Source organism: Nematostella vectensis, chromosome 4 (assembly GCF_932526225.1).
Source record: "Nematostella vectensis chromosome 4, jaNemVect1.1, whole genome shotgun sequence".
In the NCBI taxonomy this organism is placed as follows: Eukaryota; Metazoa; Cnidaria; class Anthozoa; order Actiniaria; family Edwardsiidae; genus Nematostella; species Nematostella vectensis.
The window spans coordinates 17,717,951-17,745,045 of NC_064037.1; the positions used below are offsets into that span (position 1 = coordinate 17,717,951).

At 39.0% G+C, this 27,095-nt stretch overlaps 2 protein-coding genes across 3 annotated transcripts; both read right to left on the reverse strand.

The window, feature by feature from the left end:
* Positions 1–772: 772 nt before the first annotated feature.
* LOC5506955 (inositol oxygenase) lies at positions 773–8,183 on the reverse strand. Its single transcript, XM_001627573.3, has 7 exons — positions 8,029–8,183; positions 6,993–7,193; positions 6,469–6,806; positions 5,315–5,382; positions 4,644–4,693; positions 1,404–1,516; positions 773–1,249 (listed from the first exon to the last, which is right to left on the reverse strand). The coding sequence occupies exons 1-7, from the start codon at positions 8,050–8,052 to the stop codon at positions 1,141–1,143; spliced, it is 903 nt and encodes a 300-aa protein (XP_001627623.2). The 5' UTR covers positions 8,053–8,183; the 3' UTR covers positions 773–1,140.
* Positions 8,184–9,164: 981 nt separating this feature from the next.
* Positions 9,165–25,755, reverse strand: LOC5506934 (calcium/calmodulin-dependent protein kinase kinase 1). 2 transcript variants are annotated; one of them, XM_001627571.3, is made up of 20 exons: positions 25,532–25,755; positions 24,480–24,524; positions 24,088–24,160; positions 23,832–23,892; positions 21,031–21,568; positions 20,333–20,380; positions 20,026–20,079; positions 19,341–19,389; positions 18,891–18,994; positions 18,457–18,493; positions 18,268–18,289; positions 18,099–18,184; positions 17,582–17,655; positions 14,552–14,651; positions 14,242–14,321; positions 14,087–14,142; positions 13,990–14,007; positions 13,767–13,854; positions 11,784–11,912; positions 9,165–10,368 (listed from the first exon to the last, which is right to left on the reverse strand). In XM_001627571.3, the coding sequence occupies exons 3-20, from the start codon at positions 24,095–24,097 to the stop codon at positions 10,168–10,170; spliced, it is 1,755 nt and encodes a 584-aa protein (XP_001627621.2). In that variant the 5' UTR covers positions 24,098–24,160; positions 24,480–24,524; positions 25,532–25,755; the 3' UTR covers positions 9,165–10,167. The 2 variants fall into 2 exon arrangements, with proteins under 2 accessions (XP_001627621.2, XP_032231307.1); XM_032375416.2 differs by lacking the exons at positions 23,832–23,892; positions 24,088–24,160; positions 24,480–24,524; positions 25,532–25,755 and adding an exon at positions 22,241–22,732.
* Between the last annotated feature and the right edge of the window lie 1,340 nt (positions 25,756–27,095).

Consider the following 27,095-nt stretch of genomic DNA (forward strand, 5'->3'; position numbering starts at 1 on the left):
CTAGCGTATAATGTCTACCTGCCTAGCGTATAATGTCTACCTGCCTACCGTACAATGTCTACCTGCCTACCGTACAATGTCTACCTGCCTACCGTACAATGTCTACCTGCCTACCGTACAATGTCTACCTGCCTACCGTACAATGTCTACCTGCCTACCGTACAATGTCTACCTGCCTACCGTACAATGTCTACCTGCCTACCGTACAATGTCTACCTGCCTACCGTACAATGTCTACCTGCCTACCGTACAATGTCTACCTGCCTACCGTATTATGTCTACCTGCCTACCGTATTATGTCTACCTGCCTACCGTATTATGTCTACCTGCCTACCGTATTATGTCTACCTGCCTACCGTATTATGTCTACCTGCCTACCGTATTATGTCTACCTGCCTACCGTATTATGTCTACCTGCCTACCGTATTATGTCTACCTGCCTACCGTATTATGTCTACCTGCCTACCGTATTATGTCTACCTGCCTACCGTATTATGTCTACCTGCCTACCGTATTATGTCTACCTGCCTACCGTATTATGTCTACCTGCCTACCGTATTATGTCTATCTGTCTACCATATTATGTCTATCTGTCTACCGTATAATGTCTACCTGCCTACCGTATGTCTACCTGCCTACCGTATAATGACTTCCGGCCTTCCGTATAATGTCTACCTGCCTAGCGTATGATGTCTACAAGCATACCGTATGGTGTCAGGTTTATGTGACGAACATGAACACTTATTTGCTAGATCACAACAGGAGTGCACCGTCTAAATAACACAATTTACTTTTACTTGTCGTTATTTACAATTCTTCGTTTTTTAAATAGAGGGGAAAAAAATATTTTTCTTCTTTTATTTCGCCTTTATCTTTTTTCTATTGTTTTCTTTCTTTTTTAAAAAAAATAAAAAAGTAAAAGCGTGTTTGCAGTGTTTGAGTGTCATATCCATATTTTGTGTACATGACATGTCTACTGGTCATGATATTATTTGTACCTATCTGGTCTCTGTCATTATCCATTTAGTTTGGTATATCCAAGTTCACTTAGTACCAGCTGCTAGAAAGCAAGGCATTTTAAGAGGTCCTTTCCCAGCACATACTTATAGAGCCCTTTCTATAGATTGTCTGTTTTGAGGATCACCAACGAAGTTTCCCAGGGCAGTATTTGCTGATTAGATGCTCGTAGTATGGGACCAGATCATCAATGTCCGGAACATCATCCGATTTGGAATACAGGTCATATTTGCTGTGGAAAGAGAAAAAGGGTTTTCAAATATGGTTTCAAAGGGACTGGTGTACTTTGAGAGACCTGATTTGTTTTGTATTGTACAGTATTCTCATTTCAATCTTTGCTTGACTGCTGCTGGCCTTTAAATTACACTTGACATCTCATGACTTACTTGAATTCTCGTATCCAAGGTAGCATTTCCATGTCTTCCTGATTGCAAAGGTAATTATAGTCACCAGCACAGTGCCATGGGTAGAATGAATGAAACTTCACCATATAAAGGCCCTGATGAAAGTCACTTATATCAATACAAAAGCAGCAAGGATACCAACAAACATACATGCATGTCAAGTATACCTGTGATCAATCATAACATATAGACTTGGGCGCTGCCTAAAGGCGGAGGCAGCGTTGAGCACACACGGGTTTGTGTTTGTTAATGTACTGCATAGTTAATATTACCGCATCTTGACAGATTTTTCAAAAGTCTAATGGTCAACCCTTCATAGCGGAGCCAGCGCGGAGCTCCATAGGTATAAAAATATGGTATAGCTATGCAACTTGGTTTTTGTGGTCATCGCGCGGGTACCCTGTGGTGTCACTCGCCAGTCAGTCAGCCGTGCAACTCCCAGGCCCCACTCGGCCCCGAAATGGCGACAAGCACGGAGCAAGGGAAAAGTTCTTGTCGATTATGCAATGATTATTTATTTTGCCTCAAATTTTGTGACTTAAGGATAAAGTCAGCTAGAGGAGATCTACTAACATCCATCCACGCCAAGATTTATGTGAGGATATGTCTGGTTTTAGCTTGTAAATTCAAGCAAGTAACAGTTCACATTAAATAGCGAACACAATCACAAGAAAGCGACAAAAAAAAATACAATGCAAGGTGAGTTTCGGACGACGATTTGTATTGTCTGTTGAGGATATGACAGTTATTAGGCTATTTGTTCTTCTTTTTGTTTGCTTTGAGAATGTGAGTACTGTAATCAAATTATTTGAGCATAACAGGTTTTGTTTTGACATTCTTCGTTCTATCTATATATTCTTGATTGTGTTGAGATATTCCATAAAGGCTAACCAATATCGTGTTGAATTTGTCATATACTGCTAAAGAAGACCGTTCTTGTCTTTATATCCTGTGGTCTTAGTTATAAGAAGATACATATCCTTAGAAGATACAACAACTTTTTCAACTTACAAGAGAATTTTTTCCTTACCGAGGATAAAAAAAAATTCAACCCCTATTGTCAATGTTTTGTTTTTATTGTCTGCATCTTGCATCTCACGTGTTTTTTTTTTCAAATAGTTGTGGAAAATTAGTTAGATTATAAATGGCTTGATGAAAAGATTGTTTTGAAAGAAATAAGAAATAATTGTTTTCACTCTTTCATGAACCAGGGACTACCTGAAAGCCAAGATGAATGCTAAAAACTTGAAGAAATGAGAATTGAAAACCATGTCTTGAAGATAAAAGTAGGGAGTTCTTATTCACTAGTTATTTGATACCCCCACACCCATGGTCCCAGGAAAGGGTGGGGGATTAGACTTTAATAAAAGCCTGTTTCCAAGAGTCAAAAACAGTCAATACCACAACCCTATTGACATATTCTGGTTAAAAAGTGGTCTAAAACCCCACATTAAGATGGCTAGGATCAAGCTGAATAGGATCTATGCTTACTCAGGGTCACCAAGATGGCTAGGATCAAGCTGAATAGGATCTATGCTTATTCAGGGTCACCGAAGATGGCTAGGATCAAGCTGAATAGGATCTATGCCTACTCAGGGTCACCACGATGGCTAGGATCAAGCTGAATAGGATCTATGCTTACTCAGGGTCACCAAGATGGCTAGGATCAAGCTGAATAGGATCTATGCCTACTCAGGGTCACCAAAGATGGCTAGAATCAAGCTGAATAGGATCTATGCTTATTCAGGGTCACCGAAGATGGCTAGGATCAAGCTGAATAGGATCTATGCCTACTCAGGGTCACCAAGATGGCTAGAATCAAGCTGAATAGGGTCTATGCCTACTCAGGGTCACCAAGATGGCTAGAATCAAGCTGAATAGGATCTATGCTTATTCAGGGTCACCGAAGATGGCTAGGATCAAGCTGAATAGGATCTATGCCTACTCAGGGTCACCGAAGATGGCTAGGATCAAGCTGAATAGGATCTATGCTTACTCAGGGTCACCGAAGATGGCTAGAATCAAGCTGAATAGGATCAATGCTTATTCAGGGTCACCGAAGATGGCTAGGATCAAGCTGAATAGGATCTATGCCTACTCAGGGTCACCGAAGATGGCTAGGATCAAGCTGAATAGGATCTATGCTTACTCAGGGTCACCAAGATGGCTAGGATCGAGCTGAATAGGATCTATGCCTATTCAGGGTCACCAAGATGGCTAGAATCAAGCTGAATAGGATCTATGCTTACTCAGGGTCACCAAGATGGCTAGGATCAAGCTGAATAGGATCTATGCTTATTTGGGGTCACCAAGATGGCTAGAATCAAGCTGAATAGTATCTATTCTTATTTGGGGTCACCGAAGATGGCTAGAATCAAGCTGAATAGGATCTATGCTTATTTGGGGTCACCAAGATGGCTAGGATCAAGCTAAATAGGATCTATGCTTATTTGGGGTCACCAAGATGGCTAGAATCAAGCTGAATAGGATCTATGCTTATTTGGGGTCACTGAAGATGGCTAGGATCAAGCTGAATAGGATCTATGCTTATTCAGGGTCACCGAAGATGGCTAGTATCAAGCTGAATAGGATCTATGCTTATTCAGGGTCACCAAGATGGCTAGGATCAAGCTGAATAGGATCTATGCTTACTCAGGGTCACGGAAGATGGCTAGGATCAAGCTGAATAGGATCTATGCTTATTCAGGGTCACCGAAGATGGCTAGGATCAAGCTAAAGTAATCAAGCTGAATAGGATCTATGCTTATTCAGGGTCACCGAAGATGGCTAGGATCAAGCTAAAGTAATGTCCTGAGCACAAAAACAACCTCTGTGACTGCAAAATAAATTTATAACCCATTTTCTGGCTCTCGTAAACTCATAAGCTCGTGGATGAATAGGTTTCACCATGATTTTGCAAAAAAGTCACAAAAGATTCCAGATTCGTTTGACAACTCGTGGCCAAAGGTAATAATCAATCATATTATGCTATTTAAATCTGTTTGGACCAACAATAGCTAAGTGAATGCATTTCTACTTCATTATTAGAATTATTATTATACTGTATTATTATCAGAATTATTATTATATTGTTATTATTATCTAAATTCTGTTCCTCAAGCCTGTACATCTATAGAATTTGATACTTTAGAATCAATCCAGTAAATCTATTTTCTCTGCGTTACACTTTTGTTGTAATAAGGAAAGAATTAACATCAGTACCTCTTTTGGGATCTTGCATTGATTTCCTTTCAGCACACGGTACATGTATTCTGTAGAGAACAGAAATAACATTAACATGATGACATACCATTAGATTATAAATGTCATATCTTTCACACAGCCTCTACACTAATACACCTATTTCAAATTAGGAGAATCTGTGTATCGTAACCTGCAGGGCTTCATGGGTATCAAATAAGCGTAAATAAAATAAAAATTCATGTTTTCAAAGCTGTACAGTTCTTGTCTTTATGTTCTTATGAATCATGGGTATCAAGTTAATAAGCAAATAAGCGTAAATAAAATACAAATTCATGTTTTAAAAGCTGTAGAGTTCTTGTTTATGTTCTTATGAATCTTTACACAGCTTTCAGATACAAGGATTCAGGCGTTTATACAAAACCCATGAACCACCGCGGGTTACGACACATGGATTCTCGAGTGCAAACCTTATTTGGAACAGGTGTATATGCATTTGCTGATATCAGCACATGTTAATTGACAGCTTTAAAAAAGATGGACACCTTGCATTTTACAACAATCATTTGTGATATAATGATGATATGACTATGATTTTCTACTATATTAAGAATTCAAAAAACTTTTTCTAGTTTTGATGGAGCTAGGAATGGCCATTAATAAACAATGCATTTTGGCTGAAGAAAACTAACCGTCATGCCCCCATGACATGTAAATGTTTTCCAAGCCACAATTTTCTTGGTACATCCCCAGCTTGGAGCTTTTTGAGAATAAAAGAAGATAAGTCAACCCCCAAAACCAACAATGAATAAGTGTTTTTAATCCAGTTTCCCATACAAGAAAGGTGATTTCAACATCTAAAGAATGGTGCTTGATTTTGCACAATGTGTGAAGGGACATTATGTGTGATCTTGATTTTGCACAATGTGTAAAGGGGTGTTATGTGTGATCTTAATTTTGCACAATGTGTAAAGGGGTGTTATGTGTAAAGGGATGTTATGTGTGATCTTGATTTTGCACAATGTGTAAAGGGGTGTTATGTGTGATCTTAATTTTGCACAATGTGTAAAGGGGTGTTATGTGTAAAGGGATGTTATGTGTGATCTTGATTTTGCACAATGTGTAAAGGGGTGTTATGTGTGATCTTGATTTTGCACAATGTGTAAAGGGGTGTTATGTGTAAAGGGATGTTATGTGTGATCTTGATTTTGCACAATGTGTAAAGGGGTGTTATGTGTGATCTTGATTTTGCACAATGTGTAAAGGGGTGTTATGTGTAAAGGGATGTTATGTGTGATCTTGATTTTGCACAATGTGTAAAGGGGTGTTATGTGTAAAGGGGTGTTATGTGTAAAGGGATGTTATGTGTGATCTTGGACCTGAGTCAGAGTATGGTGTCACTTGAATAAATATTTCCACCAGAGCAATAGCAGATCCATGGGGGGGGGGGGGGGTTAGGGGGTTTAAACCCCCCTTTGGGCTGCCAGAAAGCCATATGTAACAAAAGAATTAACCCCTCCACCCTTTGTCACTGAGCCAAAAAGCTAGATCCGCCCCTGCAGAGCTGGGTACTACGATTTAGTGCAACAAGGATTTTTGTGTACAAGTGAATATAGATATTCCACGTTTGGATTTTCTTGAGTCATCCTCTAATATAATATTAGGACTTGGAGTAGACGTTATGTATGTTACTAAAGGCCTGTCTGTGTAAGAGTTCTATTTAATATGAGCCAGACTTTTATACAAATAAGGACAACATGTGCAAAGAAACTTATCCAGTGAACAAAGAAATAGAACACCTATATATAAACTCCTTGTCCATTTCCTCACCCAAAATATATCTAACCTGTACTCAGGAACTTTAGTGTCAGGGTTGTCTTCAAATGTTTCAGGGAACACATTTTTGTTGGAAAACTGACATCCAACAGGAAACGTGTCCCCAACCACACACCACTGGGGATCCCCCCAGAGGGCCAACACTTTGCCCATGTCGTGCAGTAGCCCAACCAGCTGAAACCAGTCCTTGTCAGGGTGGTCCGCTCGGATACGCTCAGCAGTCTGGAATGCATGGGCTGAGTTGGGAAGGTCTGTGTCCGGGTCACTCTCATCAACAAGTGCATCTAGCATGAAGACCGCCTCCATCACTGTCATCTCTGTTTTTGAAAGGGAACCCCATTTCTTGATCTAAAAGACAACAAAAAAAATAAAACCTTTTATCTAAAAGAAAACAGAAATAAAACCTTTTTAACAATCCGAGCTCTTCACAAGATTCAAGATGTGCTTGTTCAACCCTGCAAATGATTTCATTCTCAACTACCAAGTCTTTTTACATTTTAATACCAATGGACAAAATAAAGACAATATACAAACCTTCTGTTGTACAAATTCTACTGTCTGATATTTATGCATTAGTTTGTATGTTTCCCGAACAACATCCGTCTGCAGGTTAATGTTGTAGTTACGAAATTCCTCCTTTGACTTGTCTTTTCTTGATATCTCCTTTTTCTTCTTGTTGAACTCTTGATATTGTTCCTCAGGTCGGTGAAGCTGGGAGGGGTCAGTCAGAACGATCTAGAAAAATAATATTCATTATTTCACTGACATAACTACATTATGCCTTAACCAAATTGAACAAAAAACCAAGGACTGGGGGGAGGGCCTTCCCATTTCGACCTGATAGGGATGCTCGTCAATTTTTTTAGGGGTCACAATCGGGCCTCAGGTATTTTTAGGGGGTATCCGAGAAAAAATAGACTTTTCTCTTAGAATCGGTATTATTAGTAAGTTTTGGTGTGCAGGTATTTTTAGGGGAATATTTCGAATTTCCCAGCGAACATCCCTATCACTTTTACCCCGAAGAACCCCCCAGGCCAGGATCTTAAATAGGAGAACTCTAAAAGGTAACTGAGTAATTGCAAATAAAAGAAATATCTGAGGCTTGCCTCCCTGAACAAAGTTTTCTAGCTACAGCACGGCCTTGATAAAAAAAAACATGAGAAGGGCCGTGGAGTAGCTGCATAGTGATTTGAAAACCTGCAAGCGGAGCAAGTAGATCTCTTTCGGATAGCAAAGGCTTTTTTCGCTCGCGTAGAATAACCACAGAAAGTCCTTGGACTTGTGGTCAGTCTAATAATGGAAATGTTGATATGTTCATAGAGCTTCTCAGGATCTGACGTTATACCATTCCTCTGGGACCACATTCAGGATCTTATACTAAATCCACCTATTCAAAACTTCGATCGGCAACAATCATTTATCATTAACCACGAAGACAAGAGTAAGGTTATCGATGCGAAGACAAGAATCGGTGCTAACTTCACCGAACTCTTCCTCGGTAATGTAAGTAACATATTGGAGAAAACTCCAATATATGACAGCAGTCAAGACGATTGAAGAGTTGTCTCACCTGGTTTTTAGGCGGTGGAGCCATTACGTTTTCCCTCAAGCCAGAAAAATCATTTACCTACGTTCTTTGTTTATAGAACTGTCGCGCAATAAAGTTTATCTAGCGCACTACCTGTTTTGTTAAATGTCGAACCGGTTGTAGCCAGGCTTCACAAGTCACATGCTTCCACAGGAAGCCCATGCTTACATTTTGTGGTTTCGTAGATTTGTGAGAAATTCAAATTAAAACACACGAGACGAGTAAGTTTTTATTGTGAATTTCTTACAAATCCCCAAAACACATCCTCGTTAAACTGACCTCGACGCCCTGGCTACCGACGATGCCCAAATCCAAAAACTGCGGGCTTGGACATTAGGCGGGTGTCAGAAGATTAAGGAACTTACATTCTCTGTATCCACCCGCATTGGCTCTTTTTTTTCATATATTTACTGTATTTCACCCGATTTCACAAGAATTCTGTCCAAGCTGGGTTGACAGCTATGTATAAGAGAGGTCAGAATGATGAAAAATCAAGGGCTGGCGGAGTATATTTCGCTTAGCTATAGGGGTAGGGATGTCATAGGATCACATTGTATTTCCTTTCTAATCTGAACAAAAAAAAAACATTCCGCTGTGAGATGCTAAGACAACATCACTAAGCGCTGATGTGCTACGTTATTTCACGCATATTTGACATTATGTCATATGCAATTTGTATCGGATTATTAACAAAAAAAAACCTTGTTTTAGAAGCGCGTCTCCTTAGAGGTAACACATGCAAGCGTTCGTAGTTTTAGCCTTCGTAGGTTTAGCGTTCCGATTTCCGTTGAAAGTTCCGAAAAAGAACCAAAAAATCATCCTTGTTTAGAAGCGCGTCTTGTTAGTAGCGTTGTTCATAGTTTCCTGTTCAGATTAGAAATGAAATAAACGGTGATCCTAGTATGACATCCCTACCCCTATAACTAAGCGAAATATACTGGTTCCGCCGCTTCCGGCGGTTCCGCTTTTTAGTAATGCCTGGAAAACTCAATAAATCACTCGCTGGGTTCGCGGGCTCAGCTCTATAGAGATAAGCCTGGTCCCAGAGTCTTGCAATCATTTTTCACAGGCGTTTCACAGGAGGGGGGGGGGGGGGAGGGTAGCAAATTTACACCTTGTGGTTAGTGATATATTTATTTCGCTGAGGCGAAATTTAACAAGACTTTAACCAGAACGACTAAATAAAAGAGTTGCCCCATGACATTACCACCACAAACCCCCACTACAACAAAACCTACTACTACATATCAAACCAAAATGCCATCGCCATATTCCACCTTAATTAACAATCAGGATTAGCAGGCATTGCCCTAGAAAGTATTGTGGATAATGGTTGACAACTGCTAACTTGAATATACAAATCTTATTCAATTCAGTTTTATTATTTTTTAAAAGGCTGATGGTGCTTTATACAATGATATATTTCATACAATAATATATATATATATATTACAATTGGTATTGTCTTTTAAGAATGTGTTATAATACAATAAGAAATATTGCATTTGAAAGAGTACATAAAGGGATGGACCTCTAAGAGACCAGTCATGTAGGGGGGGGTAATTATTTTGTCATGCATACTTTTTTTCTTTCTTGCCTCTAAATTATTTCGACCAAATAATGAGTATTTTTGGCCGATCGTTTTATTATTTAGTGGTTGCAAGCTTTCTGTGTAAAATATACTGTATGGCATCCTTGTTTCTTTCTGCCCTACTATACGTTCAGAGTAATTGGCGATACACTGAATTAAATAAAACTATTCTATCTAGATATTAAAATCTGCTATTTATGTTCAATAAGTCAAATGACTTTTTGTCCAAGCCATCTGTCCCGTGACCGTCAAACCGAGGAAAGCGATGCGTTTTGTTTCATGCTTCACATGACGATGACGCTGTTTATAATATGTGGCCATTTCAGAACACTTGATCAAGCGACCATTGTGTGTCAAAGCAATGACACATCAGTAACTCAACCATGTTTGTCACGTGGTGTATGGTGTTGCGTACCAATAACTCGTCGGTCACATGACCGTGTTTGTCACGTGGTGTATGGTGTTGCGTACCAATAACTCGTCGGTCACATGACCGTGTTTGTCACGTGGTGTATGGCGTTGCGTATCGATCACTCCTCGGTCACATGACCGTGCTCGTCATGTGGTTGAAGTTCTTGCGAATCGATTTGAAGATTCGTTTTGGCGCGTTGCTCTTGAAGACGTTTCTGCTCCACGATGGAGGCGATGTTTGGCTGGGAGTGAGAGCGGAGTCTCTGAAGCTTTGAATGACTGCCAAACGTCTTGTAACGCAGCATGCTCTTAACCAGAATCTGGAACCCATCAAAATAACGATTAATGAAGGCCATCAAGGACGAGAAAGACAGGTAGCCAAAAACCAGTGCCACATCTAGCTAGAGCCCCATGCGAACAACGCCCACATGTAGCAAGAACCCCGTGCGAATATCGCCACATCTAGCAAGAGCCCCGTGCGAACAACGCCCACATATAGCTAGAGACCCGTGCGAACATCGCCCACATCTAGCAAGAACCCGTGCGAATATCGCCACATCTAGCAAAAGCCCCATGCGAACAACGCCCACATATAGCTAGAGACCAGTGCGAACATCGCCCACATCTAGCAAGAATCCCGTGCAAACATCGCCCTTATCTAGCTAGCGACTCGTGCGAGCATCGCCCACATTTAGCTAGAGATCCTTACGAACATCGCCCAAATCTAGCTAGAGCCCCGTGCGAACATCGTCCACATCTAGCTAGAGACCCGTGCAAACATCGCCCACATCTCGCTATAACCCAGTGCGAACATCGCCCACATCTACCTAGAACCCCATGCGAACATCGCCTACATCTAGCTCGAATACCGTGCGAACATCGCCCACATCTAGCTAAAACTCCATGGGAACATCGCACACATCTAGCTAGAACCTCGTGCGAAGATGATAGACATCTAGCTAGAACCCCGTTGCAGGGCTTCCGCTTGTGCGGAAGCGCGTAATTTGGCTTTCTCCGCGTAATCCAGCGTAATTTGGCTTAATTTTGAAAGACAAAACATTTAAGCGCACAGCTGATGTGTTCTTTTAGGGTTTTTACTTCTATTTCTCGTAAAAAAAAAAGACAGATATTCTTCGTAAGAGTGCGATATTTCGAAATGAATTTCGAAAACAAATAAAATGACTAGACGTTCTTTGCTAAACCGCGAAAGCCTAGGACTAATAATAAAATACATTTTTTAATTGGCTGGTGGCTAGGAGCCAATAAAAACTCGCCTAAGATATTTTCGCGCAAAAAAATAAACTTTTTCAAGTTATTTTGTGCTTTCCTTCGGTACAAAATGTAGTTTGGGTGTAACAGTTGATATTCCATGTAATTTAGCGCGTAATTCAGTAAAGGATCCTGCAAAATTTTGATTTTTGAAGAAAAATGTATTGCAAAATTCCGCGTAATTTAGCGCGTAATGACTGATTTCGTAATTTAGCGCGTAATTTAGCAAAGAATCCCGCGTAATTTTGAGTTTTTTTCCGCGTAATTCCAGAAGCCCTGCCGTTGGAACATCGCCCACATCTAGCTAGAACCCCGTGCGAACAGCCGACACCGCCTTGCTATGTTAACCACATGACATGTTATTGCATGGTGTACAAATAACGCAGGACCAACAATGCTGGCGCTATTCGCACGGGTCATTCACACAGGGTGTTGGTGCGAGTTGTGCCCTTCAAGCAATACGTACCAGTGTCTTGATCTTGGGGATGGTCCTTACACTGTTGGCGATGTCCTCGTCTGTAATTTCGATATGCGAACAGTTCTCCTGAGTGGAAGGTAGCGGATCACTCCCACCTCGGGTTACCCATGGGTGCTCCTATGGGAAGTACAACACCTTCAATGGTACGGTACGGTACATTACCAACAATCGCCTTATGAAGGTCTACCTCAGGATAAACCGCATAGCCACGCCCAATAAGTCAATCATGCTAATATCCAGCCACAAAAAACCTACAGATCGCCCCGTGATCGGTTCAATTTAGCATTACCAGTGGAACGAATTCAATATCGGCCTCAGAGGAGGGGGAGGGGCAGTGGTAGGTACAAAACAGCTGGGTAAGGCACTCGTTCATCGCTGCTGGGGGCGGTGGATTGGACACAGAGCGCGAGAAGACGAAATTACAAGAAATGTGCACAAGTTCAAACAAGTCAAACAAGTGCAACACAAGTGAGAATCGGTCAAACAAGTGCAACACAAGAGAGAGTCGGTCAAACAAGTGCAACACAAGAGAGAATCGGTCAAACAAGTGCAACACAAGTGAGAGTCGGTCAAACAAGTGCAACACAAGTGAGAATCGGTCAAACAAGTGCAACACAAGAGAGAGTCGGTCAAACAAGTGTAAAACAAGAGAGAATCGGTCAAACAAGTGCAACACAAGTGAGAATCGGTCAAACAAGTGCAACACAAGAGAGAATCGGTCAAACAAGTGCAACACAAGAGAGAATCGGTCAAACAAGTGTAACACAAGAGAGAGTCGGTCAAACAAGTGCAACACAAGTGAGAATCGGTCAAACAAGTGCAACACAGGTGAGAATCGGTCAAACAAGTGCAACACAAGAGAGAATCGGTCAAACAAGTGCAACACAAGTGAGAGTCGGTCAAACAAGTGTAACACAAGTGAGAGTCGGTCAAACAAGTGCAACACAAGTGAGAATCGGTCAAACAAGTGCAACACAAGTGAGAATCGGTCAAACAAGTGCAACACAAGTGAGAATCGGTCAAACAAGTGCAACACAAGAGAGAATCGGTCAAACAAGTGCAACACAAGTGAAAGTCGGTCAAACAAGTGTAACACAAGTGAGAGTCGGTCAAACAAGTGCAACACAAGTGAGAGTCGGTCAAACAAGTGCAACACAAGTGAGAGTCGGTCAAACAAGTGCAACACAAGTGAGAGTCGGTCAAACAAGTGCAACACAAGTGAGAATCGGTCAAACAAGTGCAACACAAGTGAGAGTCCGTCAAAAATAAGGGCGGAAAATACTTGCGCGTGCTCTCGCGTTCCTGTGAGAACCGGATAACCTGCGCTGCATTAGTGTTCTAGTGAGAACCAGCCTTTACGGGATGCGCCCATAACATATGCAGCGAGACATGACGACAAAACTCTGATCATGCGCACTTCGAGGAGATGGAGAAAGAAGATACAATATCTTACAATGGGCATCAGTTCCTTGTAATCCGGACTAATTTTCTTTCCAAGACACAAATAACGTGAGGCCGAAATGCACATACCCAGATTTTGGCTTTTTAAGATAATTTTTTCCTTGATCATGCGCTATGTATGAGCTCAGGGACAAAAAGAGCTCAGAGAGACGAAAAGCTCAAATTTCAATGACACTTTACAAAAAGTCGCATCAATTTAAAGAAGTCGCATTTCATATTTTGTTTGATAGGGGAATTTCCCGCATTATTTGATGTGAAATGAGCTTATTGGAAACGTCAAGTCGTGTTTTTCCGTCATGTCATGCAGCGAGAATGAGTACACATTCCCTACGATACCTACATTATCCCTCTCCTATGGGAAACACCGACTAAGCCGAGTGTATGCAGGAGTTCTTTTGTCTCTATTCTTCTCGTTCTTTGTATCGAGGTGCGGATATTGTTCATTTGCCCAATCAAATTGCAGCTTGTAAGAGCTGCGTACTGACCCACTAAGCCCGGTCCAGTTCATACCTTGATCTCTGGAATCGTGATTCTCTCCTTGGGGTTTTTGGTCAGCATACGCAGCAGAAGATCTTCTAGTTTCGGGTTCAGCACAGGTCTATTACAAAAAACAACACTGATTTGTGTCCAAAAGGCGGGGACGTTCTGTAGCTCTACAATTGGACGGATTTTAGAAAGTTATCAACAAATGTAGTAAAATGGTGAGAGGGTATGAGAGAATAGTTTTACTCACTCTTCTGGGAATTCCAACCTGCAAAAACATAACAAAAGTCAATTAAGGAACTGCACAAAAGATGAATAAATTGTATGGTGCTGTGAGCTGTTCTTACTCTTTTGTCCTGATCTTCTCGTAAAGTCCCATACGGTTTTCGTCTTCAAATGGGCACTGCAGAAAAAGGCAAGATAAAACCTATGTTACAAACACGGTGGCATCTCTATCAAGTGAACCCTCCGCGCGCCCTTGAAAAAAAGTAAGAATATCTACCTTTCCGAAGACAAAGCAGTACAATGTGATGCCCATAGCCCATACATCGACTGCCTTGCCACTGTACTTATCACGGGACGCTAGCGAGACACAAGACGATAGTACATCAGTACGTGAAGGGGACCGAGAAGTCCATGATGGGACTTCACACCTCGACTGCGATAGAATGAGCCAGTGAATACAAGGAAAATCAAAATAAGTGGACGGACATTCTGTAATATCCATACAAACATCGTATTTAAGCACGTTTTTAAGGCGGAAAGAAAATCTGTTCTATAGATGAGTAATGGCCGCATCTGTGAATATTTACTTTGCAAAGACTCAGGGGCCATAAAGGCAGGTGAGCCTGCAGTCTTGGACAGCAGTGCATCATCGCCTTCAAACACATCCGCTACACCAAAATCAGCAATCTGCAAAAATGTCAAGAAATGACGTTCTTATTCGCTGGATATCGATCAAAGGTGTAAATAAAAGGCAATTAACACAAGGCAATTATAGCGATGAACTCGCACTAGCTTTCGCTATTTGTATTATGTGAGTATGGTATTTCTTCCAACAATTATCACAAAAAGCAAGAGCTTACCTTGAGAGGTTCTTTTTAAACAAGAACCAAGCAAGACAGAGAGAAACAGACAAACAAGACAGAGAGAAACAGACAAACAAGACAGAGAGAAACAGGCAAACAAGACAGAGAGAAACAGACAAACAAGACAGAGAAAAACAGACTAACAAGACAGAGAGAAACAGACAAACAAGACAGAGAGAAACAGACAGACAAGACAGAGAGAAACAGACAGACAAGACAGACAGAAACATACAAACAAGACAGAGAGAAACAGACAGACAAGACAGAGAGAAACAGACAAACAAGACAGAGAGAAACAGACAAACAAGACAGAGAGAAACAGACAAACAAGACAGAGAGAAACAGACAAACAAGACAGAGAGAAACAGACAAACAAGACAGAGAGAAACAGACAAACAAGACAGAGAGAAACAGACAGACAAGACAGAGAGAAACAGACAAACAAGACAGAGAGAAACAGACAAACAAGACAGAGAGAAACAGACAAACAAGACAGAGAGAAACAGACAGACAAGACAGAGAGAAACAGACAAACAAGACTGAGAGAAACAGACAAACAAGACAGAGAGAAACAGACAAACAAGACAGAGAGAAACAGACAAACAAGACAGAGAGAAACAGACAGACAAGACAGAGAGAAACAGACAAACAAGACTGAGAGAAACAGACAAACAAGACAGAGAGAAACAGACAAACAAGACTGAGAGAAACAGACAAAAAAGACAGAGAGAAACAGACAAACAAGACAGAGAGAAACAGACAAACAAGACAGAGAGAAACAGACAAACAAGACAGAGAGAAACAGACAAACAAGACAGAGAGAAACAGACAAACAAGACAGAGAGAAACAGACAAACAAGACTGAGAGAAACAGACAAACAAGACAGAGAGAAACAGACAAACAAGACAGAGAGAAACAGACAGACAAGACAGAGAGAAACAGACAAACAAGACAGAGAGAAACAGACAAACAAGACAGAGAGAAACAGACAGACAAGACAGAGAGAAACAGACAAACAAGACAGAGAGAAACAGACAGACAAGACAGAGAGAAACAGACAAACAAGACAGAGAGAAACAGACAAAAAAGACAGAGAGAAACAGACAGACAAGACAGAGAGAAACAGACAGACAAGACAGAGAGAAACAGACAAACAAGACTGAGAGAAACAGACAGACAAGACAGAGAGAAACAGACAAACAAGACAGAGAGAAACAGACAAACAAGACAGAGAGAAACAGACAAACAAGACAGAGAGAAACAGACAGACAAGACAGAGAGAAACAGACAAACAAGACAGAGAGAAACAGACAAAAAAGACAGAGAGAAACAGACAGACAAGACAGAGAGAAACAGACAGACAAGACAGAGAGAAACAGACAAACAAGACTGAGAGAAACAGACAGACAAGACAGAGAGAAACAGACAAACAAGACAGAGAGAAACAGACAAACAAGACAGAGAGAAACAGACAAACAAGACAGAGAGAAACAGACAAACAAGACAGAGAGAAACAGACAAACAAGACAGAGAGAAACAGACAAACAAGACAGAGAGAAACAGACAAACAAGACAGAGAGAAACAGACAAACAAGACAGAGAGAAACAGACAGACAAGACAGAGAGAAACAGACAAACAAGACAGAGAGAAACAGACAAACAAGACAGAGAGAAACAGACAAACAAGACAGAGAGAAACAGACAGACAAGACAGAGAGAAACAGACAAACAAGACTGAGAGAAACAGACAAACAAGACAGAGAGAAACAGACAAACAAGACAGAGAGAAACAGACAAACAAGACAGAGAGAAACAGACAGACAAGACAGAGAGAAACAGACAAACAAGACTGAGAGAAACAGACAAACAAGACAGAGAGAAACAGACAAACAAGACTGAGAGAAACAGACAAACAAGACAGAGAGAAACAGACAAACAAGACAGAGAGAAACAGACAAACAAGACAGAGAGAAACAGACAAACAAGACAGAGAGAAACAGACAAACAAGACAGAGAGAAACAGACAAACAAGACAGAGAGAAACAGACAAACAAGACTGAGAGAAACAGACAAACAAGACAGAGAGAAACAGACAAACAAGACAGAGAGAAACAGACAAACAAGACAGAGAGAAACAGACAAACAAGACAGAGAGAAACAGACAAACAAGACAGAGAGAAACAGACAAACAAGACAGAGAGAAACAGACAAACAAGACAGAGAGAAACAGACAAACAAGACTGAGAGAAACAGACAGACAAGACAGAGAGAAACAGACAGACAAGACAGAGAGAAACAGACAGACAAGACAGAGAGAAACAGACAAACAAGACTGAGAGAAACAGACAAACAAGACAGAGAGAAACAGACAAACAAGACTGAGAAAAACAGACAAACAAGACAGAGAGAAACAGACAGACAAGACAGAGAGAAACAGACAAACAAGACAGAGAGAAACAGACAGACAAGACAGAAAGAAACAGACAGACAAGACAGAAGAACAAGAAGAAGGTGTATCAGGTTAACGTAATAAAATCCCGTGCTTAATGTAACACTAATACTTAATGTAATAACAAATCAACGCTCAGTTTAATGCTAACGCTTTTAAATGTAATGACTACCGCTTAATATAATAAAATTTGCCACTTAATGTAATACGGTACTAGTGCTTAATGTAACATCAAATCGATGCTTAATGTATAATAAACAGCTAATGGTTAATGTGATAGAAGGGAAACATTTATCACCCTCACCTTGATGCTCCCAGACTCACTGACCAGTAGATTTGATGGTTTGATATCGCGGTGGACAATCTTGTGGTGATGAACTTAAAAAAAGGCAATCCACACTAGTTTGCATCCACACTAGTTTGCATCCACACAAGAAAAAGGTAAAAGGTCCACTTTTGAGGGTAAGGACTAGATTAAATACTTAAAAAAAAAACTTTTCCTGTAATTTTTTTATTAATATTATAGAAAAAGAACTATTTATCAGAGATTTGAGGTTGACTCAGCAATTTCACACAGAGCTATAAATCTAGACTCAGGGAGCTCAAATTGTGCTGAGAACAAGTACAAGTAACTATGGAACAAAGAATTTGATGTACATTTGGTGCCATGAAACATAGCACATTTTTTTGTTGAAAGGAAAAGTACATATAATGCTTAGCTAGTCTATTTTACCTAAATAGATAACTTCCCACAAAACCCTCTTGTTATACAAGCCTACAGGGAGCTATAGCAAATTGCAGAACACTTTCTCAAGACTTACGATATTCTACTCCCAAAACCAGTTCTCTGAAGTGTGTTCGTGCAGTTTCCTGTTGTAGAGGTGGGCCTGGCACTTCCATGACATCCCTAGTGAAGAAATATTACAAAGACAAGTTAGTTAGAGTGCAAAGAAAAGAGAGAAAAAGAGATCAAATCACCTCCCTGCTTACCCTTTATCCATGAGCTCAAAAACTGCAAGAACAAAAACAAATTGTAGGTAGGGTGTGTAATAATGATTTTCATGGTATAGGCTTGAAGTGTATACAAAACTAGCACAAGCCCAGAACTTTACAGTAGGAACAGTAATGCACTCATCATCAACCTCGAGAATGAAGATATAACACTGCACAATAACTTACCCAAATACAAATTGTCCTCTGCTGGGTCATCTAAAACCTTTATAACAAGATGTAACCACATCAGCAAGGGTTTCTTTCAAATGACATTAAATGCATGGGTGTTTTTTGGCCGTTTCTGCTCAAATCTTTGGTATTTATTAAAAGCAAGGGCAGCTGGCCCTAAGGAATATGGCGTCTAATGCAGGCAATTAGGGCTAGCATTTTAAAGTTGGAGAGTTATAGAGTTGGCCTAAACAGGACTCTTCACGTGTGAATGTAAAATCCTACACAGCAAGGAGGGTTGGTTGCAGAGTGCGCACACATACCCTTGGCTGCCAAAAGTTGGTTATTTCTTATTAAAAAAATACTATCAATTTTCCATATGATACCTATGACTGTGCCCCCCACCAACAGTACTGTTTAAGGTCTGTTCACTGAATACAATGTATGTTTACCTCGTTCAGACGGACCACATTAGGGTGATCCACCTTCTTGAGTATTGCTATCTCACGCTGAAGATTCTCCAACCCAGGATTCTTTCCTCTATCACCTGGTCTCCCTAAAAAGTACATCACTTACATCACTTATATGCCCAGGGTCCAGTGGTTATTTTGAGAGTTTGTGAAGCTGTCTGCAAATGGTAGGAGGGCTGTCTCAAAGTGCAAGCCACCAGAAATTGGTAAGAGACTCTGGTAACTATGGCTATTAGCAAGAAGGATGGCACCATTTTAGAGATAAATCCTCTTTTTATCCAAAGAATGTTAAGGCATTAGTCTTGTCCCAGCGAAAAAAGCACAAACATTTTTTAACTTTTATCCTTTCTAAGATACAGTACATGTCAATAATATCTTACATAATTGATTCAAAAAGCTCAACAAAGTTTTACAGGAACAAATTCTACATACTAAGTCCTGCCTTCTTCATAATCCTTTTCTTGGAAATGATCTTCATGGCCTTCAAAAAAAAACAATAATTCTTAGAATCACAGATAGCCACACACAAAAAAAGGAAAACCCATTAAAACCAAGGTGGCATGACACTGGTCCCCCATCACATGAAGACCAGAGACATGTCAGAGAATTCAGGTACAGGGTGTAAACGCACCTGCATCTCACAAGAAAACCCACAAGTGTGTAAATCCCCTTAGGTTGACAGGTGAGGGTCTAACACAGCCCCACACCAAGCTTACTGTAAAGCTTCCCAAGTTCTTAGATGCTAAATTCTCAAGCCTTTTGGAATACTACAAGCTTTCAAAAGTCTCTCTGCACTGTAGAGCTGATACACTAAACTGGGCATAGTACTCACATAGCTAGACTGGGAATAAACTCACATAGCTAGATTGGGCATAGTACTCACATAGCTAGATTGGGCATAGTACTCACATAGCTAGATTGGGCATAGTACTCACATAGCTAGATTGGGCATAGTACTCACATAGCTAGACTGGGCATAGTACTCACATAGCTAGATTGGTCATAGTACTCACATAGCTAGACTGGGCATAGTACTCACATAGCTAGACTGGGCATAGTACTCACATAGCTAGACTGGGCATAGTACTCACATAGCTAGACTGGGCATAGTACTCACATAGCTAGATTGGTCAAAATCTGAATAGCACAGTCTAACAACACCGTAAGACCCCTGGAATGTTCACAGAAAAATAGACTATTCAATATGATTATTCAATAGGGTAAATTTAATACAACAGCAAAGAAAATATCAGGATTATTCAGTAGAACAAATACAACAGCAAAGAAAATAACAGGATTATCCAATAGGATAAATACTACACCAAAGAAAATTTCAGGATTATTCAATAGGATAAATACTACAGCAAAGAAAATATCAGGATTATTCAATAGGATAAATACAAGAGCAAAGAAAATATATTTACCTTGCCAATTTCATCCATCAACTTGTATTGGTTAAGTTGAGTAAAATTCTGTAAGAACAACATGAAAATACTTTAAATTACGTTTGTTATTACACTTAATTTTCACGATATCAAAAACTATGGGATTGCAATTATTTTACTTTATTTTTTTTTTGTAAAAACCAAATCACTTGATCAATAAATCAAGCAAAACTAGTGTAATTGAAATGTGCTATCATCATTAAAACTGTTACAAACTGTAACAAAAAATGGGTGGGCTAAATTTAGCTCCACAAAGATCTATAAATCAGGGACATGTTGAAAGGTAGGTGGACTGACAATTGAAAAAAAATTATAACACTGAAAAACAAAAAAGGAATAAATCATAGCATTTGACTTTTTTCTGCTGCAAAAAATGGTGGGGCGGCAGCCCCCCAGTCCCTCCCCCTCTGCAGTGCCTGTCAATACAGTTCAGACTACTAGTCAACTTCAATTACCAAGTTTTCAATCAAACTTTGCCCGCTGGATAAACAGACTAAGAACACATAATTAGTGAGAGAAATCATACACACATAGAGTACCAGTAAGACACCCTTTCAGCTTACAGCATAGTGAACAAGTCACCTGCATGCCACTGTATTTCTGGTCCTTAGTATCTGTCTTGGAAACAAAGTGTAATTCAAAACTGGACTTCAGATGCAGTGCGACCTCTTACCCACCTCTGTTTCTTTGATTGACACACTTTGTGATTCCACAGTGGGAGGGCGTGGTAGTCTAGGTGAAGAGGAAGTTGAACTTGATCTCCTGCCTTCAGACTTGCTGTAAGAATTATTCTGATCTTTTAACAGTGACTTGTTGATCAAGTCTGGTGTTGCAGAGCTCCTTCGCAAAGAAGCAAAGCTCCCTTCAAGCCCAACTACAAGTAGCTGTGATCCAGGTGACGGTGTCAGCCTGGCAGATGCTGGTAAACAAATATTTGTGTAATGCGTCTTGGCACTGCCGGCCTGTCCTGAATCTGGGCTATTATCCTTTTCCTCTCCTTGTAATAACACATGACCATTTTTTTCTTGTGAAGCAGGCCTTTTAGTGGTTAAGCCCACTCCATTTTCACGGTCATTGATGTGTATTTCAGGGGAGTAGCTCCGTCCTGCTGGTGAGGATGGTTTACTTGGCTCAACAGAGTTGTGTTTGTGAAGTTTGGTTAGCACCCTCTTGTTAACTGGGCTGTCTGACATTCTCTGTTGACTTTGTGACCTCCTATGGAATGAGAATTAATCAACTTTTCATCAAGACCCTTGTTATAAAATATTCCTTGTTTTTTTTACCAGAGTAAGCATAATACATGACAGTATCCCTAATTAGTATTATGCACAAAAACAGAATAATTATAATATAGTAAATAAATAAAAAATGAATCAAAATTGTCCCCAAACTAGAGAAGAAAGAAAAACAAACTTGGCCTGAATCTTTACTTAGTTTTGAAAGAGGTAGAGGAAATAATTATCATATAATTAAAATATTTTCAAAAACTTGGTTTGTGAGTTCAATGAAGTGTTAAACATCCTTTTGTATCCACTAATAAGCGCTCAATACCTGCTTTAGCAATGAACAAAGATGTATATCACTTTGCAAGCTTAGAATTCTGCAAAAGTTTCTTCAAGAATTTCTTTGATACAAAATATTGGCTAATTGAACCAGGAATTTCAGAATACTTCCGAATAGATCCCTATCTGCATCAAAGGATGCAGCAAAATGCCCTCTCTTTCTGCAATAATCCTGCCGAATCACTTTAATTATAAAAACAAAATACAGCGCAGCACAGTATTACATCATAGAAACCCTATGCATTTTGAACTAAGACAAAAAAACTCACTCAAAAAAGCATGCCTGTTCAAAACATACTGTATAGTTTTTTCCACAATTAATTACCTTCCGGGGAAGATACCATTCATTAAGTGGGAGAAACACTTCATTTTACTGCACTTGGCACTTTTGAGTGAGCTTGTGTAGTTATATAGTGCAAATTTGCTAAACGAACAGTCTTCTGATGGTAAATTTAAATATTCATTTCTCCTGTATTTAACATAAACTATCATGGTTCATGGTTCTCATTTCCATACAATACATGCAGCTGTGCTTGATAAGATCTAGAAAGAAACATAAAAGCACTTCCTATGCTACAAACAATAATCCAAGACACAACAGATACTTATGAGGTGCAAAATCACATATTTTTTCATGTTGCCTTATTTGTGAAATCCATACTTACAGTAGTCTTTGGCAAACAAAAACATATCACTCACTTTTATCCTGCAGTAAACAGAATACAAAAAAAAAGAGGAACCAACAGCAATTTAAAAGTTTTTATATAAACAACTTATAGAATGGAGTTTACTGTGCAATAATCAAAAGCATCAATCCAGCATGGAAAAAAAAATCTAGTTAAGGTAAAGTGAGAAAGAATAATATTCTTCAAAATGCTTCAATGAGAACAAATAAACGGTATGATAAATAGCTTTAAATGAGTATGTAAAACCTTAAATGATTATAGTTCAATCTAGACAACCTTTTAAAACTGTATCTCATTGTTGATCAAATAAAGTAAGAGCATTTGAAATACCTTCAGAGGAAGTTTGTCATAAATAGTTCCCAGAAAAACTACTGTGATTAGTGATTTGAGTCAGTTACAAAAACATATTGTGCTTCAAATATTTAGGCCCAACTCATCAATTTATAATTTTAATTTTTATTATTCATAAATAATTGATAAGTGTTTCAGTAATATCCAAATGAATAAATTTGTATTAATCTCACATAGTGAGACCACAACAAAGTCGGTAAGATATACAAAACCTCACAAAAATATTCTGGTCAACTGTTAATTTATAAACACATATAAATATATATAAACAAAAATATAATTAACAAATATCAAACGTTATGTAAGAAAATTTATAAAATACACACATTAAAGAAAAATAATTTTTGCTTTCCTTGAAGACAACCAAGACTATTATGATCCAAGAAAATTTTATGAGGAATTTGAGCTCAATAGAAGGCCCATTTAAATTATCAAAATCTAGTTTACTCACTGATTTGCTGAGGGTCATAGAAACTAAGCAATAATAATAATATTTGATTACTACAATCTACTTATCCTCTAGCTTAGAAATCAGAAGACACAACATTCAACTGTTTATCATCCTGTCAGCATCCAATCTCCAATTACAAGTGGCAGGCTTTCTACAAGTTTCAAGTACTTACATATCAAGTTATGGACTTAGCTTCAGTAAAGCCAATTTCTTTAGTGGTTGTCACATTTCAGAGTTGTCACTAGCCAGCCACAGCCAGTGAATTTGGCTATCTGGGAAATGGTTATCCCCAGCTGAATTTTGCCTTGTTAGCACTCCATTAAATAAGGTTGTTTATACTACATTTAACTAAATCATTCTTCAAAGCCAACCAGTAGACATATTCCTGAAAGCCTGATTTCCACTGCCTTCACTACTTAGTGACTCACCCTGTAGAAGAGGCCTTGAAGTGGTTGATGGGAGTGGAAATACATGGCTGGCATGTACAGACTAAAAAGAGACAATAACTCATATCAGAATAGACTAGTACATATTTCCCATTCCAGCAGATGAAAGCTATTGTTAACCAGTAATAAAAGAGGAATTACTGACAGATGAATGGAGGGAAAAGTTAAGAATTAACTGATTATCATGACACATAAATATTAGATGGCAACTCTGCCTACACATCATTTATTCACTTGCCTGCGCCCATGTTGTCTCAGTCACACACTATTCTCAAATATTGAGGTGACCCAGCTCCCGGCTCTTGGATGTCCTAAAATTTACAAGGACTTTTAGTTGATTTCCCCAGTTTAAACTAAAAATTCTTAAAAAGGGAGGGGGCACTTACTACATTTACAGAAATCAAGGCCTGTATTTTGGTTCCATCAAGGCCTGTAATTTGGTCCCATCAAGGCCTGTTTTTTGGTTTCATCAAGGCCTGTATTTTGGTCCCATCAAGGCCTGTGTTTTGGAAAAGCACCCCCTCCAATCCTTTCCACATTGTTTTGATATGCTTCATGACTCCCTACTAAGGGGAGGGGGCGGGGTGAATACATGGTAAAAGCATTGTATAACAGTTTCAAATCACTCACCATTACAATGGACCATGAAGGTTTGTTGTCAATCCTCAGCAAAACCTGACAAAAAAAAACAAGTTGTGGAGCACATCAAGCATTGGACCATTATCAGATCTACAGATGCTTATCATATACTTATATGTCCCTTAAGATCCACCATACACAAAAATTTGTGCATTTTAAATATTATAAATTACATTTTATATATCTTTAAGTATTATAATTTTTTCTCTGTAAAACCTCTTGAGCCATGCAAGTTTTTAGTTTTAAACCCTTCAGTAACAACAGCGGCATCGGATTGGTCCCGAGAATGTGCGAAACAGTGTAAAAATGTGTCTGTGTGTGGGTGGGGGGCGAGGAATGGTGGTTTTAGGGGGAAGAGGGACTACATTCATCTGACAAATTTACCACACGAAAAGTCAAATTTTGAGATTAGAAGACCGCCTGCCCGCATGCGATAGAATAACTAATCACGGCAATTCTTTTTACGAAACAAATTCTGTAAATAATGATTTTTCTACTTTTTCCCTATCGTACTATCAGAAAAAGAACCGATTGCCTGTTAGCTCGAGTTGTTAGAAATTGATTTTTTTACGATTCCTGTTTGGTATATAAGTATGTTTTACACAGAAACCAGAGACAAATGATTTTACGCTTTTTACGATCAAATGGAAGACCAAGCAAAACACAGAAAATTCATAATTGTATAGCTTATCAATCAAATCCTTGCTAGCTCGCTTTCAACAACCTTACGAGCAAAAAGTCCTTACACTTAACTTATCTAAAAAGACAATCTAAACAACAAATATGTTTTGGACGGCGTTATGACAAAATATTTCTCTAGTTGCTATCACTACTTAGTATTACCCAACAAAAAAAAACACAACACACAAGTCATCGAATCCAACCAAGCAACCATGCGTGCACCGAAACCAATCAAGAATGTACCTATCACAAAGCATTTGACAAGAGTTGCAATGCTATTCCATGGATCGCTAAACTGGGACTAAGAGCCAAAAAGACGAGGCTTTGTAATAAATTTGTACTTAAGTTTAGGCAGAACTGACCTCACAGACGACATGATGACAACAACGAGAAATACATCGAAATGTTTGAGCCCTGCACTACCGATTACATGGCTGGTCTGCCCTTTTCACTCTCGATAGCACTAATAGTAATATCAGAATGTTGAAGCCCGTCTAAAGTGCACGAAACCAACAATATTTCACAGCAATCTTCTCTCGACGCCAGGAGGCACGTAATGATTTGCTCCTTTGGCGCGAGCGCGTCACGTGACCTGTGGTTTGATTACTACGATGAAAAGTGAGAGGAGAGGGGTGGTAAGGGAGATCACTATATAATACCATCATAACGAATAAAAATAACAATAATAAAAATAATGATAATGATAATGATAAAAATAATGATAATGATAATGATAATGAAAATGATAATGATAATGATAATGATAATGATAATGATAATGATAATGATAATGATAATGATAATGATAATGATAATGATAATGATAATGATAATGATAATGATAATGATAATGATAATGATAATGATAATGATAATGATAATGATAATGATAATGATAATGATAATGATAATGATAATGATAATGATAATGATAATGATAATGATAATGATAATGATAATGATAATGATAATGATAATGATAATGATAATGATAATGATAATGATAATGATAATGATAATGATAATGATAATGATAATGATAATGATAATGATAATGATAATGATAATGATAATGATAATGATAATGATAATGATAATGATAATGATAATGATAATGATAATGATAATGATAATGATAATGATAATGATAATGATAATGATAATGATAATGATAATGATAATGATAATGATAATGATAATGATAATGAATGATAATGATAATGATAATGATATATTATTATGATATATTATAATAATAATGAATTATCAGCTAACAGATTAGTGATTTTTTGCGCGCAATGCAACTTGGGCCTGGGGCACGATGGGATTTTTTGGCGCCTTCTGATTGGCCGAGCCGACACACGTTACTCGTGTCTACCCTCCTCTGATTGTGAGAGAAGTGGCGGCCTAGACCCTGTGCAAATCGTGAATACATTTTGTTGTCGACAGTGTGTTTTACTAAATCGATGTAGGCAATTCTACATTATCATGCGAGAGACATGCAAGACATGACATCTAGGTACTCGAAAGATTTGGGCCCGTATGGACTTGTTTTTTTACTTAGCCCTACCCCCTCGAGAGTATTTTCGAGGTATGTGAACAAAGCTGTAGGCAAGTTGGACAGACATCTGCTTCTGAGAAGCTACAACGTCACGTAGCCAAGTCTCAGTCAATACTGCGTAGTCTTTTATCCTTTTTTTCTTCCTTTTTGTTTATAGATTTAGTAATTAGCAGGGGCTGTCCCATCATAAGTGGGGGGCGAAAGTTGGGGGGAGGGGTGGGTAGTGGTTTCTTCAGGGGGAGGGTGTTGGTTTCAGGGGGGGTGGGTGGTGGTTCAAGAAAGCGGGGAATAACCTAGGTTTTTATAAACGAGATTTTAAACTGCTCAACAAATTTGTTGTCGGTTGCATATGTACGTTTATATAT

Coding starts and splice junctions, on each gene's coding strand:
- LOC5506934 (XM_032375416.2), bottom strand. CDS start 22,407: ATGATAGTTTATGTTAAATACAGGAGAAATGAATATTTAAATTTACCA. Junction 20,080..20,332: donor TGATGGATGAAATTGGCAAG/GTAAATATATTT, acceptor TGAACATTCCAG/GGGTCTTACGGTGTTGTTAG. Junction 18,185..18,267: donor TTTGAGCTCATGGATAAAGG/GTAAGCAGGGAG, acceptor TTTCTTCACTAG/GGATGTCATGGAAGTGCCAG.
- LOC5506955 (XM_001627573.3), bottom strand. CDS start 8,052: ATGGCTCCACCGCCTAAAAACCAG. Junction 4,694..5,314: donor CATGTCATGGGGGCATGACG/GTTAGTTTTCTT, acceptor TGTTCTCTACAG/AATACATGTACCGTGTGCTG. Junction 1,517..4,643: donor AATGCAAGATCCCAAAAGAG/GTACTGATGTTA, acceptor GACTTTCATCAG/GGCCTTTATATGGTGAAGTT.